At 32.3% G+C, this 20,585-nt stretch overlaps 2 protein-coding genes across 3 annotated transcripts; both read left to right on the forward strand.

Annotated features, from left to right (window-relative positions):
* On the forward strand, nucleotides 5,660–10,262 carry LOC109346637 (probable LRR receptor-like serine/threonine-protein kinase At2g23950). Its single transcript, XM_019586307.1, has 11 exons — nucleotides 5,660–5,872; nucleotides 5,954–6,086; nucleotides 6,171–6,242; nucleotides 6,369–6,512; nucleotides 6,621–6,692; nucleotides 6,814–6,873; nucleotides 7,014–7,114; nucleotides 7,219–7,350; nucleotides 7,442–7,786; nucleotides 8,459–8,838; nucleotides 9,423–10,262. Exons 1-11 carry the CDS (start codon nucleotides 5,731–5,733, stop codon nucleotides 9,813–9,815), a joined length of 1,974 nt encoding a protein of 657 aa, XP_019441852.1. The 5' UTR covers nucleotides 5,660–5,730; the 3' UTR covers nucleotides 9,816–10,262.
* LOC109346645 (autophagy-related protein 18b) lies at nucleotides 12,062–19,458 on the forward strand. Of its 2 annotated transcripts, none has more exons than XM_019586329.1 (11): nucleotides 12,062–12,266; nucleotides 12,348–12,421; nucleotides 12,502–12,575; nucleotides 12,667–12,776; nucleotides 14,632–14,723; nucleotides 15,164–15,276; nucleotides 15,599–15,718; nucleotides 17,199–17,344; nucleotides 17,849–17,962; nucleotides 18,178–18,243; nucleotides 19,078–19,458. In XM_019586329.1, the coding sequence occupies exons 1-11, from the start codon at nucleotides 12,205–12,207 to the stop codon at nucleotides 19,217–19,219; spliced, it is 1,113 nt and encodes a 370-aa protein (XP_019441874.1). In that variant the 5' UTR covers nucleotides 12,062–12,204; the 3' UTR covers nucleotides 19,220–19,458. The 2 variants fall into 2 exon arrangements, with proteins under 2 accessions (XP_019441874.1, XP_019441865.1); XM_019586320.1 differs by lacking the exons at nucleotides 12,062–12,266; nucleotides 12,348–12,421; nucleotides 12,502–12,575; nucleotides 12,667–12,776 and adding exons at nucleotides 13,110–13,314; nucleotides 13,396–13,469; nucleotides 13,550–13,623; nucleotides 13,715–13,824.

A 20,585-nucleotide genomic window follows, 5' to 3' on the forward strand; every position in this document is an offset into this window, starting at 1 on the left:
AGTAAGATGAGGCCACGTGACTTAGACTAAACCCAAAGCAAGTTACTAGTTGCACATTAATCAGTAGTAAGAGCTATGTAAAATGCAGTATTAAGTATTTCTTGTCTCTAGGATAATGCATATGATTATACTTTGCAAGTTAGATCTACGACTAGAGAATTTAAGAACAGTGTGCAAATTGTTATGCACTTTAACTACTTTCCTTAGTGGCTTGGGCTTTTTAGAGTTGGGGAATGATGGAAAATACAACGCCATTTGCTTTTATGTAGGACCAGCATCAAGTTTGATTAATTAAACGGGACCATAAGGTGCAAATGGAAGGTGATAAACATGATTAAATAAAGGGTCTTGTTAATGAGCCTTAAGATACTGGAAAGTTTTGCTTTGAAGATTATAAGACATAGAATACGACATAAGTTATTGGAGTATTTTATCGCATACTCATAAGTTATATGAACGAAGATATATGAACAAGGAGGGAGAAGTATTTTGCCTAGATTATAAAATACTCATACGTGTAATGCTGATTGTTGAACTAAAACTTAGTTATTCATGGGGGCACAGTTTGTATAAGCACATGAATTAAGAAAGCTAACTAGAAAACCTGGAACAGGTATCATCTGTCTCTTACTTTTCCTGTTTTGGTGTCCCCAGTCATTATTTGCAAACAAATGAAAAATAATCCTTCAATTTAATCTTATTTTATAAAAATAATTTATTAAATGCAGGTGTCTAAATATAAATGGTTGAAACAAGATTGAGGACACCAAATTAGGATAGGTAATCCCCTCAGCAATCCTGTACATTATCAAAATATAAATTTGTTTAGTTCTATTATCTTATTCCAAGATTTAACTTGAGATTCTAAAACATGAGAGCAGAACTCTCATAGTTACTTGATACGTGGTATGAAATTAGGATACTGGTGAACTTTGGATAATCCTTTAACCAATTCATAATAAATTAATGAGATTGTTAACCTCCACGCCTTTATATAATGCTAATAACTTCCACATTATATTTTGAAGCGAACAAAAAAAAACTCAACTTGCTCTTGCTTCAAGTAGTTAACAAAACTCTATAAAATATTTTGCTTATTTTATATATTTTAATATTTAAAGTTATACATATAATTTAGTAAATCATTAAATAATGTGGAATTTTGATATGATTTGACTAATAATTTCTGTGAACGACACTTGTTGAGAGGAACAACCACATACTCCGAAGAAGATTAATTTCTTAACCAAAATAGTAAGAGATATCCTTGGTAATACTAAAAAATGGATTGTAATTAAAAAATGCAGTTAAGAAATTACTACAAACTCATAATATATTTTAAAAAGTATTATTTGATTCTTTAATCATAAACAACACTTTCTTTTTGCATATGTTCAAATTTAGCTTAATTAAATACTCATTTACTTAGTGATTAGGAAAGATATATAGATACTCCTGTTTCAGCGGAAAAAGGGAAAAATTTAGAGATATGTCCATATGGTTGAATCAATACTTGATTGTTATTGCAATATTAGTTACTTATTTTATGATTAAGTACATATATTATAGTCCATTCTCATAAATTTTAATATCTGAATTTGAAATAATTGTACATAGAATCATATTTTTTTGTTCAAAATCAATGAACCGAGTTTCACTGTTTGACGGATAAAATTATGTTGAAGATAGGCCCACCGAAGGTCACTGGTTTTATTGGCCCAATAAATGGATGCAATAGAAACATATAAGAGACTCAACTCTATTATATTTCCATGACCCTAAGGTACTAAAGCTAAGGAAAAGAGCATGGCACGGGTGTTTTACCTTTTGCTTTTCCCAATTCAAAGTGCTTTGGTAAAGCTTTGAACAAAGAAAAGAGGGCTTGAAGCAAAAACAGGCATGGTCATGTTGTCTGAGGATGGAAGGTAAAGTGAATCAAATTCCAACACCAAACAACGTGAAATGGAAGAATAAACACACTCCAATGAAGATTTTGTCTCTGTTTCAGTTGGGATTCCCACGTTACCATTTATCACTTCCATATTATATCACTACTGCACCACCACTATTGCACTACTATACATCAAAAGTTAATGGCTATCAAAATGCTTTCTATGTAAGGATTTCTTCTTTGGCAAAACATCTTAGCAATAGTTGGGCATTTTAATAGTAATTGTTAGCTGATATTAATAAAATTGTAATAACTAGTCAATTAAAATAGTTTAATTTTGATAACTAATCAACATTCATACATTTTCATTATTGAGTCTTCAAAACTTAATACAAATAAATGATAAATGATGAATAATACGTTAATTGTGTATAAATCTTTACATTCACATTGTACTTATATTATGTAAGAGGGAAGGTGGTGTTTCACTTAGCTAAGCATTTACTAATGGAATTAGTTCATTCCTTGGTCCCTTTAACACATTGTCAAGTTTCTTTCTAGACTTTATGCAACCATTTAGTTACAATTCATAACCTTCCTTGGACCCATTAGTTAAGGAGAAAATGCAGCCATCTTCCCCTCTCTACCCCGCTATATCTGATAATTCCATGTACTAGGTGATGTAACCAAATCAATTTCATGTCACGTGATAGAACTAATAACATCCCCAATTGACATGGTCATAATATATATAAGAAAGTACTATATGTATTAATTGGTTGCATAATTACAGTAAATAGAAATTTGATAGAAAAGCAATACATTGTGTTCAAATTGATTAACAGTGGAGTGGCACATGCTTTTTCATAAGAATAGTTGATAATGATTTATGATCCATAATTGATATTGCATTTTTAGGATTGTGGTCACAACTCTAACTAATTTTTGCTTTACTGTTCTTTTACCCGACAAGGCAATCTAATATAATTATTTTTAAAGAGTCTAATTATAATAGTGTTATATTGACCTTATAAATTTTATATGACTATTTCATGCTTATGCCTTGATAATGTAGAGGATAAAGCTACATCATCTGAATAATTGTCTCACACATAATAGTCCCAAACGATATGTCATTGGAAAATGTGAAAATAGTGAACCCAATATGCAGCGGTCCATGTCCTTCAGCAATACTCTCATTTATTTAAAATCTACACGTAGGAAAATTTATATCAACTTATTTAGAAAGTTTTTTTTATTTATTGTTTATGCATTAGCAAAAAATGGACATAAAAATAATTGTATGACATAATTTTCATGTGAAAGATTTCAATTTTACTCATATTCTTTCTTATATATATTTAAATAATTAGAAATGACAATAGATGCCCATCTAATGAGAAAAATGATTAGAATAAATCTTGTATTTTTATTAGTTAATACTATGTATGTTGGATATATGTTTTTTTTTTAATTTCCCTCCCACAATATTCATTCTAAATAAGCAAAGGGCTAATTAATGTTGTGGGATATTGCCCTTATACTAGTATTTTTTTTTAGAGACACATAAATTCAATAATATGACTTGAGAATTTATATTTGAGTTTGGATTGCATGAATGAGTCAAATTAGAGTTTAACTCAGTTAAGTTTGATAAAGATTTGTTTACCTCGAAACTCAATTTAAGTTTGATGCAACTTACTTTTTTAGTTTGAGTTTGACTCATTTAAAATTCATGATTTATTCAATTTAATTCGAATTGATTCATTTGGACATATGAAAGAATTAAACTTTAAAAAATATTGCACATATATAAATATAATTTTATTTATATATAATAATAATAAACAAAAAATAATTTAAGGGTCATGATATAATAACAATAATCATAAAAAACAGTTTGTATATGTGTATATGTCAATATATGAGCCTTCAGGTGTATCCAATTTAAGTTTGGCTCTTTTATTTAATTGGTTCAACTTTTTGTTCAAGTTCAACTTATTTAATTTACAAATCATATTTATTAAGTTAAATAACGAGTCCAAATTTCATATAAATATCGAATTAATTGAATTCATTTTCTGTTCTAATTTGAGTGACCCATCCCATTTCACTTGGACTAATACCCATTGACTTAATTATTTTTATTTGCTCTCAATTTTCTTTTTTTTTTAAAATTTCATCTCCCAAAATTGAAAATTTGATTGGCCAAGTAAAATGAGTGGCTATAGTGTAACCCTTTTTTGTAGTCAATGAGAAGAAGAGGTTGTGGTGAAACATCTTTGTTTTTGGCCATACAATCATCAAAGCTTTGACTATAAATAGGAATGTTCCAAGCCATTGTAAGACACACCAATATTCTAGCCTTGGTGCATATTCTCTCTTCTTCTCTTGTTCTAATATTGTGAGGAATATTTTAGTGTTTAAGATATACTTAAGTGAGAGTGATATTGAGTGTACTTGAGTTTGGGAAGTGACTGAAACATTTGAGTGAACTTATAATTCTCTTTTATCATAGTGATAATATCATTGTTGCTCTTCAACCGTGGACGTAGCAAATTTCTCGGTGTCATTTTCTCTATTATATTTTCTCCATGTGTCTTCCGCTTCAACAATTATAACTATTTTATTAGTGTGTGTCATGGATGGTTGATTTTAGGATAAGATGAAAATAAAGAAGAAGGGCCCTCCTAGTCCTAAAGTTGAAGAAGAAGAATGATGAGGTGAAGGGTAAAAGTGTAAAACCGAAAAGAGAAGAGAAAGAGGGACCCAGGCAGTTTTGGTTATGAGTAAGATACGGAAGAATTGGCTGCGCAGAGGAGGGGAGGTCTCTGTCAAATCATATCTGTATCAGTATCTCTCTCTTGTCTCTCAACCCATCCCACCTCACACCATATCAATTTTCATAATCTTCTCCTGCTCATTCCTTAATAACACAAATGAATGATAAATAATATGTCGATAGTATAAAAACTTATTTAATATATAGATTTTAAACTCTTTTCTAAAATGTTTGTTTATAGAATCCAAATTATTCTAAATGTTTTTTGGGTTAATATTATCTTTTGGGTATAAGAAACTAGTATACTAGTATAGATGTGTTTTTAAGATGATTTAATTTATTGTTGGAGTCATCCAATTCTATTATAATGTTTAATATTCTTTTAAATTGTATATTTTCTTTTACAATTATTAGTAACAACTAACAAGTTTTTTTGACTTAAGTAGCTAAGATTATATATACCATGCATTGATATTATTTACTTTAGAGTATATATATGGTAAAATATACTTCAATTTTAATTCCATACTTATTTCAGAGTCCAGTACACAATGTTTAAATTCATTCATGATGCTAACATGTCAAATTGAACCATTTTCATGTAAGCTCAAACAAATAATCCCATAAAAAAAAGGATTGGGATGGTTTAAACCCAAGTGAAGTTGTTTTTCATTTCAGAATAGAAAATGAAAATTATAGTAGTGTAGTACAGTACTAATACTATTGCTACCCTCCAAATGGAATCCATGTTAACGTTGTGATGGACATTTTGATTCACCTTACCTACTCCACATTTCTCTCCTTCATCAACATCACTCTTATAATTAGTACCCACACCCCACTCATCACTATTCACTCCCTTCTTTACTTTTTCTCACTTTTCTTTCTCTCCCTCCCCTTCTTTTTCTTTTTCTTTTTTTATATATCCATATCTCCATTTATTTCCCTTTTTGTCCAAAATAAGTGTGAAACAAAACACAAAGCAAAAGCTGGTTTCAATGGCTTTCTATACCAGAATTGCTTTTCAGCTTTTTTTCACAATCACTTGGTTTCGTTTATGAAATACGTTCAAACCCGCTTGTTGTTTTCACTACCCATGGCTCTCATTCTAAATTCCGTTACTCTCATTCTCTTCTTCCTCTCACGTGTTGCTCTATCTTCTTCTTCTTCTTCTTCTTCAGAGCCTCGCAATCATGAAGGTAACTACTTTCTACGACTCTATGTGTAATAAAGCCATATATTTATATTTATTTACGTTTATTTCAATGAATGAAATGCAGTGGAGGCTTTGATGAGTATAAGAGAAGGTTTGAGTGATCCACATGGTGTGTTGAATAACTGGGATGAATATTCTGTTGATGCTTGTAGTTGGGCTATGATTACTTGTTCATCTGATTCTCTTGTTATTGGATTGTTAGTTCTTCTTTCTTCTCTTCATTCCTTCAATCCTATACTATACTCTTTTACTTGCTCACTGTAATCATTGTTTTTGTGTAGTGGAGCACCTAGTCAATCTCTCTCTGGAACTTTATCTCCAGCCATTGCTAATCTCACCAATCTTCAACAAGTGTGAGTTTCAACAAGGGTATTTTGGTCTCTATCAGTTCTCATAAAGTTACACAGAAATTTTGTAACTTTTTTACTCTGTTTTATTGGAATGTAGTTTTGTAATTTTCATTTGTTGGTTGAATGCAGGTTACTGCAGAATAACAATATTTCAGGAAAAATCCCACTGGAGCTTGGAACCCTTCCCAAGCTTCAGACATTGGATCTTTCTAATAATCATTTCTCTGGGGTCATTCCTGCATCTTTGAGTCAGTTGAATACTCTTCAATACCTGTTAGTATCTTCTTTTTTTCCTATCTCCTTTTCTTCCTTTGTTAACAAGTTTTGCTTCATTCTTGTTGTATAAAACATGTAAATTTATACAGTGTTTTGTTTGTCTAGGAGGCTCAACAACAATAGTTTGTCTGGTCCATTTCCTGTGTCACTTGGCAAAAACCCACAACTTGCTTTTTTGTGAGTATGGTTATATTAGTTCTCTTCATATATTGTCACCTCTTAAAGTGTATTGAAAACCGAAATAACCTGCCACTTGTTCAAATTTTCCTTTTTTGATACGTTAACTGCATGTATTCAGGGACTTGTCTTATAACAATCTCAGTGGACCATTGCCCAAGTTTCCAGCCAGGTCATTCAAGTATGGTGTCTCTTTCATTCTCTATCTGTTTGTAGTGTTGGCAGTGTTTTATTTCTATTATTTTATACTTCTATTACTATTTTAAAGTATACTTACTGTTTCAACTGTGATTTTGTCTTGATTCTCTTTTATTTGTGTAGTGTTGTGGGGAACCCATTAATTTGTGGAAGCAGCTCTGTTAAAGATTGTTCTGGAACAGTAACCTTCATGCCTGTTCCCCTTTCTCAAGCATTGTCACAAGGTATGTCCTTTTACCTTCACTGGCTTTTCTTCTTATCTTTTTTGGGGTACATACTTCTTATCTTTAAACAATGTTTGTAACCTATATTGTATTTTAATTTGTAGGGAAACAAAAGTCCAAAAAACTTGCAATTGCACTTGGAATCAGCCTTAGTTGTGCTTCTCTCATGCTTCTCTTTTTTGGACTCATTTGGTATAGAAAGAAACAACAGTATCAAGCCACCCTGTATATTAGTGGTAGGTAAAAACTGAAACAGTAGCTCTTAGATTGTGGTAAAGGATTGGTATTATAGGAATGCTAGTATTTATGATATTGGCATTTTTTCAGGTTATAAGGAAGATGGAGTTGTTAACTTGGGAAATCTAAAAAAATTCACTTTTAGAGAGCTTCAACATGCAACAGATAATTTCAGCTCCAAGAGCATTCTTGGTGCTGGAGGTTTTGGCAATGTTTATAGGGGGAAGTTTGGAGATGGCACAATGGTGGCTGTGAAAAGACTGAAAGATGTAACTGGAAGTGCTGGTGAGTCACAGTTCCAAACAGAATTGGAGATGATCAGCTTGGCAGTTCACCGTCATTTACTTCGCTTAATTGGATATTGTGCTACTCCTTGTGAAAAACTTCTGGTTTATCCTTATATGTCTAATGGCAGTGTGGCAGCCAGGCTTAGAGGTAGGTGATTATATCTATGCTTGTGATCTTTTGTGCTAAGCATGTGATCATATAAGACGATTTTAGTGAAGTTTAGCATTATCAACCTTATCATATTGTACTTAAACCTGCTTTAATCCATTGATCTGGACTTGTCTTGTTTTGGATTTAATATTTTCATGGTTGAGTGGTACACATTTTAATGTTAAGCATGTTTTCATGTTCACAGTTTGTCTTAAGTGATCATAGGTTCATAATCTTCATGTGTTCCTATAACTTAAAAGAATTGCCCAAATGTTATGACTTGGAATGATAAGCTAGAGATGTTCTGAATCATCCAGTTATTAGGGTGTACCTTGGTAATAATTAATATCCTAATATTCCTGAACACTTGACTAAATTTTAGTTCTGATCGAAGTGTCATCAGGTTTTCAAAATGTGTATTTAATTTAGTCAATACCATAGATTTGATATTATTTGTTTTCATTTAGGGCTACTTGCACTTGAAGTTAAATCCTTATGCATTCTGTCTAAGTATATATTATAAGTTGGACAGAATGTTCAAAGTTACATAATAAATTATGTTAAATATCTGTCGTTTACCTTTAATATTTTGTTTATCACAAAATTTTGTGTAGATATTGAATTTTAATACTCAACTTTCCTTATGGTTTGATATCATGTACGTGATAGGGAAGCCAGCTTTAGATTGGAACACAAGAAAGAGTATTGCAATTGGAGCTGCCAGAGGTCTTTTGTATTTGCACGAGCAATGTGATCCAAAGATAATACACAGAGATGTAAAGGCTGCTAATGTGCTTTTGGATGACTATTGCGAAGCTGTAGTTGGTGATTTTGGCCTCGCAAAGCTCTTGGACCATGCTGACTCCCATGTCACCACTGCCGTCCGTGGCACTGTTGGGCACATTGCACCGGAGTACCTTTCCACTGGCCAATCATCTGAGAAAACTGATGTATTTGGATTTGGCATTCTCTTGTTAGAGCTCATAACGGGAATGACTGCTTTGGAGTTTGGAAAAACGGTGAATCAAAAAGGCGCTATGCTAGAGTGGGTAAGCTTTTTTTTTTCTGCTACTAAAACAAACTGTTTGATTGCATTTCAATCTCAAGCACTAGCGGATCTTCTCACAGAGGGTGGGGAGTTAGTGTCAACCTTAACTTCTTGAAGATCTGTATAATATATGATCAACATTAAAAATTACTTGAAGGTTTGGTCACATACAACTTGCAATAGTCACATGCATTTATCTATAATAAGATGGAAAAGAAAATTTAAGCAGTATCAACCAATTTAGTGCAAACTTTTTTGCTCTTGGCCCCCTCAATAATTTTCTTGAAGATCTGCCACTGATCTCAAGTATTTGACATGATAGTTAAGTTGTTGGTATGATATATTTGTTTATTAATTATTAATGCTATTTAATACTTCATTAATAGTTCCTCATGTGTGTTTTAGTTGGACATGATTTTTATAATATTTGTTGTGATTTGCATTTGTGCTATAACTTCTACAAAAGTATCTTCATATTATTATTACAAACCAATTACATGCTATGATTTTTAATATCTGAAGCTTAAGCCAAGAGACTTGTTTAGAGTAACTATATGTTATGATTAATGTTCGTCCCGTGGGCAGGTTAGGAAAATACAGCATGAGAAGAAGGTTGAAGTTTTGATGGACAGAGAGCTTGGGAGCAACTATGATAGAATAGAGGTGGGAGAGATGCTGCAAGTAGCTTTACTTTGCACTCAAAATTTGCCAGCCCACCGTCCCAAAATGTCCGAAGTGGTCCGAATGCTCGAAGGTGATGGCCTTGCAGAGAAGTGGGCGGCATCACATAATCATAGTAGTCAAAGCATCACCCCCTGTCACAGCAACAGTAGTAGTAGTTCATCCCACCCTACCTCTTCTGCTTCAAAACATGATGACACTGCTCATGATCGTTCAAGCATTTTCGGCATGACAATGGATGATGACGATGATCGTTCATTGGATTCCTATGCCATGGAACTCTCTGGGCCTAGATAATTTCTTTTGGCTATAAATTTATAAGCATAATTTTTAAACAAGTTCTATTAACTTCTGTTGTTCTTAGGATATAATTAATGTATAGACTCAACAAAATTTTATGAATTTGGGTTTTTGCTGTAAAAATTAGTGTAGTAGTATAGTATGGTGCTGGTACAATTGTGCTTATGTTCTTGTGCATTTGGATACAAAATAGAAAGGTAAAATGGACAGAGAACGTCATCAGATTCTTTGCTCTCAAGAGTGTAGCAGAGACAAGAGAGAGGGTGTCTTACACATGATGATAGACGTGGTTGTGGTCTTGTTGATGTTCAAACTTGCAAGTATAAGTGAAGGTCATAGTCTGAGTTTTTAGCTGTTAGAGGTCATTTTCTATGTGATGCTTTTGCAGGGTCACGCGCAACTCCTTTTCTCAATATGGTACTTTTTCCTTTGTTCTTTTTACCATGCTTTCTGTCTTTTTTCTTATTTTCTTCACTTCAGTTTTTAAACAGTGTTTGGTTTCCTTTGACTCCTGAGATATCTTATGTTTTTAGTATTAATACCTTAATCCTATGTCATAGTTGTATGAACAGAAATTATTTATCTATACCTAAATAACTTTGTCTTTATATCTCATATCTCCAACCAATCAAGTATTACCATTTATAACATTATTGACTTAAAGAATTTAATTAGTTTTTATTTAGTACATATTTGTTAAAATACTATTGGTGATACTGTGTTACGCACAGAAAAATGAGATTGAAGATCAATTACTTAACGTTACCTCTAGTTTATTTTCCTCTGTACGTTAGATTCATGGTTTATTTCATTATCTGTACTAAAATATAATGATAATTGATAACATTTAATTGAGTTTGGTTTTAAAAATAGATTTTTAAGGGGCACAAGGAGGGGCCAAAACCAATGGAAGAGAAAAATCAAAGCATGGAATAGGATCACCTCTCCCAAAATTTCATGTCATTCATGTCTTAAGCTAATTACAGTACAACAAATGACCAAAAAAAATATTTTCTAGTTTTATGATTTTTTTTAACTAATTGGTATTTTTTGATAGGATCAGTACATAATTAGACATAACACAGTCTTGTCTGGGATAGATCATATTCAACACTGAAGGGGATTGTCTATCCTTTGTGTCTTAGACCAATCAATGTTTGCAAATAAATGAAAAATAATATTTTTAATTTTATTTTACAAAAATGATTTATTAAATCCACATCCGTTCAACATTAAGTTAGGGATATTAAGTTGAGACAAGTGATTCTCATCCATTAAATATTAAGTTCAGGGTCTAGTTTAGCCAATTTGATCACGGGGAAATGTTATTATTTGTATATGCCAAACCCCTATAATTGTCTAAGCACATATTTTGTTGCTTGTTATTTCCCACTTTTATATTAGATTTTATGATGTCTAAGTTTTGCTACTGGTTTATAAGTCAGAAGCTCACAACAAGGAGCTTATAAGTTATAGTTGATTGTTTGCTACTATTAGCTTATAAGCTTGTTGATTAGTCATAAGCTTAGAAGTCATAAGTTACATTCAAGTGACTTATTAAATGTGAATTTATAAAGTTACCTCATCAATTTATATAAGCTCATTTCTTAAGCACAACCAGTAACTTATTTTTGACCAAATAATATGCCTTTGTGATGATTAGTAAATAAATGATGGCAAATAGATGATTTATATATTTATCACAGCCTTGCAAATGATTGGTTTATATGTTTAACATGTTTCATGCAATGACACTATGGGATTTAAACAAAGACAAGGGCATGAGGATGAAAGAATATCATAATGACCAAAAAAAGATCAAAGATTTTTCATCTTAAGATCAATCTACTATATGACCAAACCCACTCTTCTGATTTTGTATCTAGATGTGCTACGATGAAGGTATGATAATGTGAATTTACATCATAATGTTGTGCAAGGGCATTAGGACTTATAGAAAATTATGGAAGTCCTTAGCTTCAGACACTAAGATGAAAATATTGATTTTAATGTAATATTCTTTCTCTGGGCTGAAGGCCCGTGGCATGAAAAAATTATATTTAGGACTTAGCTAAAAAAAAGAGAGAGACTAATGTTCTTTAGTATAAAGATTTATGTATAATCTCATAAATAATTTTATTTGAATTATCTAAAAAAAAAATTTGAATAAATAATAATTAAATATATACATATGTTTTTTTTATAAAAAATAAATAATGGCCTAGTAAGATAATATCATAATACAATCTAGTCTTCTGCTTCACTTAGCCATGTCCACGTCATAAGTGGAAGAAGAAGCTGTTGCCGATTCTCGTTGTTACGCAACCTCAAATTATTCGAAACTTTACACAGAAAGAAATCCCAATTATCGAAGAACGTAAATTCAATGGCGAACCAATCCTCTGCTCCGTGCCCTATCATATGCGCTTCTTTCAACCAAGACAATAGGTTACTTTCCCTTTGTTTTCCTGCAATTTTCTAATTCCAATTCGTTTTTTCAAAACCTAATTCAATTCAATTCCATTGCAGTTGTTTCGCCATTGGCACCAGAGATGGTTTCAGAATATTTGATACAATTACAGGAAAGCTCTGCTACGAAAAAAGTAAATCCAATTCCATTGAATTAAGCCTTTTATTCTAATATTTGTATTGTCATTTTTTTAAATATTTTTTTCCCTTATAGCAATTGGGGCTTTTGGTATTGTTGAGATGCTGTTTAGTTCAAGTCTTCTTGCTATTGTTGGAGCTGGTGAACAAGTACTAACTAAACCATGTTTTGTGCTTTGTGTGAATTTGCACTTTGCATTGACCTTTATCTCTGATTGTGTATTGTTTTTGAGTGTTGCAGCCGTCTTTGTCCCCACGCCGTCTCTGTTTATTTAATACAACCACTGGAGCTTCTCTTAGAGAATTGAACTTTCTAACTTCAATTCTCGCCGTTCGCATGAATAGACAAAGGTAATAATCCTGCATTTACTATTACATGGTCTTAAATATATACGAAGCTTGCTTTAGGTCATTGTTCAATGAAGCTGACTGCTCCGGTTGTTGCTTCAACTCGTATTGTTAATGGACATATGGTTATGGCATTAAAAAGCCAATTGCTTCTTTTTATGTAACTTGTAATTATTCATGTCAGTGTAGTAGCGAATAGATGTTTTTGCAAGCCATCTAGGGGATAATTTTATTTGAATTATCTAAAAAAAAAATTTGAATAAATAATAATTAAATATATACATATGTTTTTTTTATAAAAAATAAATAATGGCCTAGTAAGATAATATCATAATACAATCTAGTCTTCTGCTTCACTTAGCCATGTCCACGTCATAAGTGGAAGAAGAAGCTGTTGCCGATTCTCGTTGTTACGCAACCTCAAATTATTCGAAACTTTACACAGAAAGAAATCCCAATTATCGAAGAACGTAAATTCAATGGCGAACCAATCCTCTGCTCCGTGCCCTATCATATGCGCTTCTTTCAACCAAGACAATAGGTTACTTTCCCTTTGTTTTCCTGCAATTTTCTAATTCCAATTCGTTTTTTCAAAACCTAATTCAATTCAATTCCATTGCAGTTGTTTCGCCATTGGCACCAGAGATGGTTTCAGAATATTTGATACAATTACAGGAAAGCTCTGCTACGAAAAAAGTAAATCCAATTCCATTGAATTAAGCCTTTTATTCTAATATTTGTATTGTCATTTTTTTAAATATTTTTTTCCCTTATAGCAATTGGGGCTTTTGGTATTGTTGAGATGCTGTTTAGTTCAAGTCTTCTTGCTATTGTTGGAGCTGGTGAACAAGTACTAACTAAACCATGTTTTGTGCTTTGTGTGAATTTGCACTTTGCATTGACCTTTATCTCTGATTGTGTATTGTTTTTGAGTGTTGCAGCCGTCTTTGTCCCCACGCCGTCTCTGTTTATTTAATACAACCACTGGAGCTTCTCTTAGAGAATTGAACTTTCTAACTTCAATTCTCGCCGTTCGCATGAATAGACAAAGGTAATAATCCTGCATTTACTATTACATGGTCTTAAATATATACGAAGCTTGCTTTAGGTCATTGTTCAATGAAGCTGACTGCTCCGGTTGTTGCTTCAACTCGTATTGTTAATGGACATATGGTTATGGCATTAAAAAGCCAATTGCTTCTTTTTATGTAACTTGTAATTATTCATGTCAGTGTAGTAGCGAATAGATGTTTTTGCAAGCCATCTAGGGGATTAAAATAATAATAATAATAATAATAATAATAATAATAATAATAATAATAATAATAATAATAATAATAATAATAATAATAATAATAATAATAATAATAATAATAATAATAATAATAATAATAATAATAATAATAATAATAATAATAATAATAATAATAATAATAATAATAATAATAATAATAATAATAATAATAATAATAATACTTGCTCACTACATTGGGGTTCCCTCTGAATATTTATGTGTGTACTTTCTAGCAGACATACATTACTGGATTTGTTTATTATATTAGATAATTGGATTGGTAATGTACAGGCTATTCTACAACTAAACGATCCAGTGAAGTTTTTTTTTGGTTTGTTTGTTGTTTGGTTGTTACTAGCATTTGAACCTGGTCTAATTGATATAGTATCAAAGCAACTACCAGAGAGACCCAAGGTGCTAGTTATTCAGTGAAGTTTCCTATGAATTTAATTTCCATATTGACAATTTTTTAGTATGGAAACTAGTGAAGTCCAATGATCCAATCAGCATAACTCTTTGACCATTAAGAATAATCTCATATCTCTCTGTTTCTCTCTCGTGCAGACTCATTGTCATTTTACAAGACAAAGCATATGTATATGAATTAAATAGTCTGACAATCTTGGACACGATTGATACGGTGCCTAATACTAAAGGTAAGGCTGGGATTAATGTGATCATGTTTCTTCAGCCAGGGGTTTGTGATAAGCATTGTTTATCCTCCAAGTATTTCATGTGATTTTCTAAATTTCTTATTCTCACATTAGATATGCATTCATCTTATGCTCCTACAGTTGTGTTTTATGAAATTACGCCCCAGTTCAAGTTTCAGATTGACATTCAAGAGTCAAGTCATCTAGTCAAACAATATTATCTGTGAATCTAATTTATTTCTTTCTTTCTTTTTTTACACATTACTAGTTTTGTACAAAAGGTTTCTTGTTTATTTATGTGTTTAAGTTGCAGTTGCTAGATTATTATGGTCTATTCAATTGGATTGTGACAAGCATGGTGGTTTGAACGTTTAGTTATGAAAAAAGTGCAAAACAGACTGGTCTATTATGCATATACTTTTCTGAGAAAGTTTTCTGTGCAGGACTCTGTGCTTTTTCCCCTATTTCAGAAGCTTGCTACTTGGCTCTCCCTGCTAGCATTACCAAAGGATCTGCATTGTTGTATAATGTCATGGATCTTCATTTACACTGTGAGGTTATGGCATAAAATTGTCCTAAGTTGTGTATCATAATAAAATAGCATGACTTTGTTTCCATAAAATTCATGAACTCTCTTATTATTGTGCCTTCACTGCCTTGTAGCCACAAAATAGTGAGATGATGAAAATATCAATCTTCATATGGTTTTTAAATAAACATCAGTAATTGACTTATTTCATTATATTACCCCCTGACATTAGTATTTTCTATTTAGGGAAGTGTTTGTGTCCTTTTTTCTCCTAGTTCTATATATGAACTAATATGTCTGTTTACTTTTACTTAGTGTTATGCACATTATAATTGAACCTGAATTACAGATTGAGGCTCATCGTTCACCACTTGCGGCAATGGTCCTTTCTTCTAATGGGATGTACATAGCTACAGCATCTGAACAAGGGACCATCATCAGAGTCTATTTGGTGTCAGATGCAACAGAGGTGAAGAATAAAACTCGATGTCTTTATGAATTCTGATAGTGGGTGTTAATGGCAGTAGCCATTATTTCTTATACCTTTCAGTGTTTTTTCTTCTTGAAGCTACACCTACAAGCAATATGACTTCGGTTACAAAATCCCCTTTAAATGAAGTCATACCAATACCTACTTATATGCTCTTTAGGTTTTGTTTGGGAGTTAGGAGGGAAAGGGATGAAGAGGGATCAAAGGGTTAGGAAGGGAAGGGAAAAGGAAGGAAATCCTCTCCACTCCATTGTTTGGGAGTATGAAATTTAGATGAGAGAGAAAAAAACTAATGATAATGTAAGAATATTTTTTATTTTTCCTTTAAAAATGTAATTAACAATGAGAAATGGACAATAATGTATAACTGTATAATATTACTAAAAATATTTAGCTATTTTGACATTTTATCTCAAATCCCCCAAATTGGGGGGACTTTAAAAATAGACACATGGAGGATTTTGGAGGGTTTCCAAAACCTTCCCCTCTCCTTCATCCAACTCCCAAACAAGGGGAAGGCTTTTAAAAGTCATCCCTTCCCTTCCCCTCCAAAATCTCACTCCCAAACAAGGCCTTAGTGATAATGTTGACCTTGAGAGTCCACTCCTAAATATGTTGGTTCAAGTATGTGAATGCTCGTACATCAACTGCTTGGATCTTCCACAATGATTAGGTGTCCTGGATATCCCCTGTTGCCTATTTTGTAGTAGTAGTCATTTCTGTTGGTGTGTTATGGTCTTATCCACATTGAAGGTTTGTCTGTTTACCAGATGATGTTTTCTGTTTCTGGCCCACTTTTTTTATCATGTTGGTTTTACTCAATTTTTATTTTGTTAAGGTTATTTTGCTTAAACTTGAAGTCATTTCTTCTAAAATCTAAAGTCACTTTATAATATATTAGCATTTATTTTCATAATGTGTTGAGCCTAATGATATTTTGACTGCTTTCTTGCTTCAATAAGAATCTTCCTGTGTTTGCTACTAAAAGAAGAATCTGCCTTTGCTTAATGTAAATCCCGAATGAGAATCTAAAAAAGAACAGGAAAAAACATCCTCTGATGATGATGTACATGTCTTAGAAATCTGATAAAAACAAATTCATTCAGATGCTCTTCCTTAGCCTGAAATTGGTAATAAACAATTAACATATCATAGCATATACACAAACTGGAATCCTTAATACTAATTGCATTGCATTATTTTTCAACCTTGAGTCCCTGGTTATGAAAGGTAAATGCACAAAATTAATCTCTAATATGGAAATTGAAACATTGGGCCAGGTATTTTCCAGTAACACGAACCCCCCCCCTGCCCTTATTTTTATTTAATGTTATTCATTGTTGAATTATATTCATAACAGTCGATAGAATATTTTTCTAGATGGGGTTTGATGCTTTTAGTACTGTACTTGTTGCAAGTTCACTTCCTGTGTAGAATCTAACAAATATTTTCTGAGCAGTCATATAGCTTTCGGAGGGGAACATATCCATCTACTATATTTTCGTTGTCATTTGGGCCATCAAAGCAGATTCCAGATATTCTTGCATCCTCAAGTTCTTCTGGTTCTGTTCATCTTTTCAATCTTGGACTTGCTTCACATCCAAGGTGAAAATCTCAAGTTACACTATTCTCCCCCTTTCGCATATCCATTGCACGACCTTATTGACATACACAAGCCAGTGTGTCGTTCAGGATTGGGTTGCTTTAGATCCCTAAAGGTCAAGTTATTCTGATTTACGTTTAAAGCAAACCCTTGATTACTGTGTTTGGTTTGGCTATCATTCAAATGGGCATGTAAACAACACGAGAGAAGCCAGAAATGAAAACTTCAACTTAATGTCTTGATCTTCTCATATAGTTTTGGACCACATTAGAATGGTCACACAGGATTGAATCTTTCATTTGTATATTGAAAGGAATATGCATAGGTCATATTGATCAATGTATTGTGTACAACTTTCTGTGCAGATGTGTTTAATTTTTCATATAATTTGGACAACATTCCTAGTTCCTATGATCTTTCAAAACTTTCTGATATTATTTTTTTGAATTTCTTCCTCTGAAATGGTTTTGGGAAGTTGTCTGATGAATATTTGATGACTTTTGCAGAATCAAGAGATCAAGTGGTTTTCTTGGATCTATAATTCCTGATGCTGTGAGTGATGTGCTGGATCCTGCTCATCATCACATACTTCATAATGCTGTTCCTGCAGGGGTCAAAAGGTGAAGTTCTTTAAGTCTAAGTATCTAGATTCAGGACTCATTGAAGATTTTTAATGTTGGCCCATTGAAAACTTGGAACGATTTCATCTGATCCCGATCCTTAAGTTCGAGATTTTAACTTGTCAGCTAAACCTTTTTGATGATTTCTTCGTTATATAGTAGTAAGATATTCGAATATTCAAACTTAACTTTGAAATCTGCTGTTTGTCATACAGCTATGCAGTAATTAGCAAGGTTGAAAATGTCACTGACACCGCAACATCTGAACTTCTAGCTTGTAGGTGAGTGCCTCATTATTTGTCACGATGGTCTTAATCTTTGATGGTCCACCTTGCAATATCTTTATTTAATATCCCTGCCTCCTCCATCCACTCACTGTTTGGTTGTATCTTCTTAAATTGAGTTTCTTCCTGTAGATTATGTTATAGTTTTATTAAATAAAAAATATATTTTCAATGGTACTGATGTCAAAGGTGAGATGGGTATTTCTTTTTTCATGATCCCCTGGGTATATAATCATTAAAATTATTTTACTCGAAATCATTGTGGTAAGAGCAAGTATTTTTTTGTTTTCCACTTGGACTATCTGCGGACACTAAGGTGTGTCTCATATTTTGAACTAGGACTTGTTATAAACTAACTCTCCTAAAAGCTTAAGTCATTAGGTGAAGGCATATGAATAGTTTATATATCTAACATATCCTCCTCGTGCAATAGCTCTTGGAGTTTGAAGGTGGTGCCAAAACCCATCATACCATGTCCCCAAATCTAACATTTTCCTATTCATCTAGAATAACGGGAACGGCAAGGATCAAAGTATCAAACTATGTCAAAAACCAATTCCCTCGAGCTGTAGGTTTAGAACACGTGAAAGATTTTATATATCTAATTGGACTTGACAATTTGGGATTTATATAGGTAGCCCCGGTTACATTTGTTTCCTTCTTGGAACAACTAAAACTGGGCGAAGGTGTAGAATTATCAAAATAGTTATAACAAGAGAAGTAGATCGTCCCATTATCTTGGGCACTTGGACGATAGGTCATGAGCCTCATGTGCTTGTTTCAATAAATTTCTGATGTATTAAGTTTCGTTTTTTCCCTTCAATTTTTCAGGGCCACTATGTGTGTAATAACTTACAACGGCTACTTTCTGGAATACAACTTAAGCATTGACGCAAAGAATGAATTATCTTGGGCACTTGGACGTGAATTCAATCTTTTGACTGTGACCTTGGATAAACCTCCTAGTTCATGAATGGCAAAATGATAGGTCATGAGCCTCATGTATAACCGTAAATATTTAGAAGTTGCACGCTCAACTTATAGAAACTTCTTCAACTACTGTTGCTGCAAACGGGGAAGGGAAGAATAATGATCCTAATACCTGATAGTGATGTATGCAAGGTAACAATGTAATGTTATTTTATTTACCTTCCTCCCCAAATTGTAATTATCTTCAAAGTTTATTTATATATTTATTAACTCATCTCATAATTAGTAATCATTCCTTACTTGAATGTCTTCATCAGTCAGTAAGAGAGTAATAAGAACTGTCACCTTAATCTCGAGAATTGATGATTTGATTTGGATTGAAGCTTATTGGAGGCTCATTAGTGTCTAACCTCGTGTCATATCCAACGGAAAACAATTCACCATGAGGTTAATTAGTTGTTTGTGAATTATGATCACCAAGCATAACAAATTAAAAGTGGGTATAGTCTTAATCTTCATAGAAAAACTCACATTAGATGTGATCATATTTGTGTATATTAGGCACCACAGTTGTGGGTGGAAAATAGTCTTTTTCATTTTATGTAGGATTGATCCATAGGTATTTAACTAGTTGACTCTTGAGTAGACAACACACTGCTTCCTAAAATAGTTTTTAAGTGCTCCCGGTTTTAAATTACAAAATCTAGATAAGTATAATCCATAAGGTGGGGTGGTAAGTCAAGAGTGCCTTTCCATTTTGATTGAGCACATTCTTTATCTTACAAAGTGTGTTATTCATGTGCTAATACAAAAAAAAAAAAACATTTAATTATTAAACTTTTAATTTAAATATTTTTTAACCAATCACATTAAGTGATATATGAGTAATGATATGTCCTCTTACTAAATCCTCTTACCCACAAGAAAGTGATACATGTCACTTGTAAACCAATCACTAATAAATAAAACATCTTCTTGTTATGTCATCTTTTTGTGAGTAGGAGGATTAGTAGAAGGATGTAATAGGAGGATATATCATTTTCAATATTTTATAGAGACTTAGGAGATTGAATTAGGCATGTCTGCCTTTAGGAAACCTTCATCACACGGGTTTATGACTGAAACCTTAACAGAATTATAACATGGGCTTATGACTTGGATAGGATGCGGCTGTCCTTTCAAAGAGTTGGGATTAGAATAATTAGATTATGATTAGAATTTAATAGATTAAATAATCTATAATCCTTTTTCTTGTTTTTATATATAAATTGTGAAATTGAGTATAAAGTTCGAATAAATTATTTATGTTGAATAATCTTCACCTTAAATTTCTAAAAAATATATGTTTCTTAAAATTTAAACAAGTTATCAAACGAAAAAGACTAATTTCTGCTAAAATATTAATCTTT

Source organism: Lupinus angustifolius, chromosome LG01 (assembly GCF_001865875.1).
Source record: "Lupinus angustifolius cultivar Tanjil chromosome LG01, LupAngTanjil_v1.0, whole genome shotgun sequence".
NCBI lineage: Eukaryota > Viridiplantae > Streptophyta > Magnoliopsida > Fabales > Fabaceae > Lupinus > Lupinus angustifolius.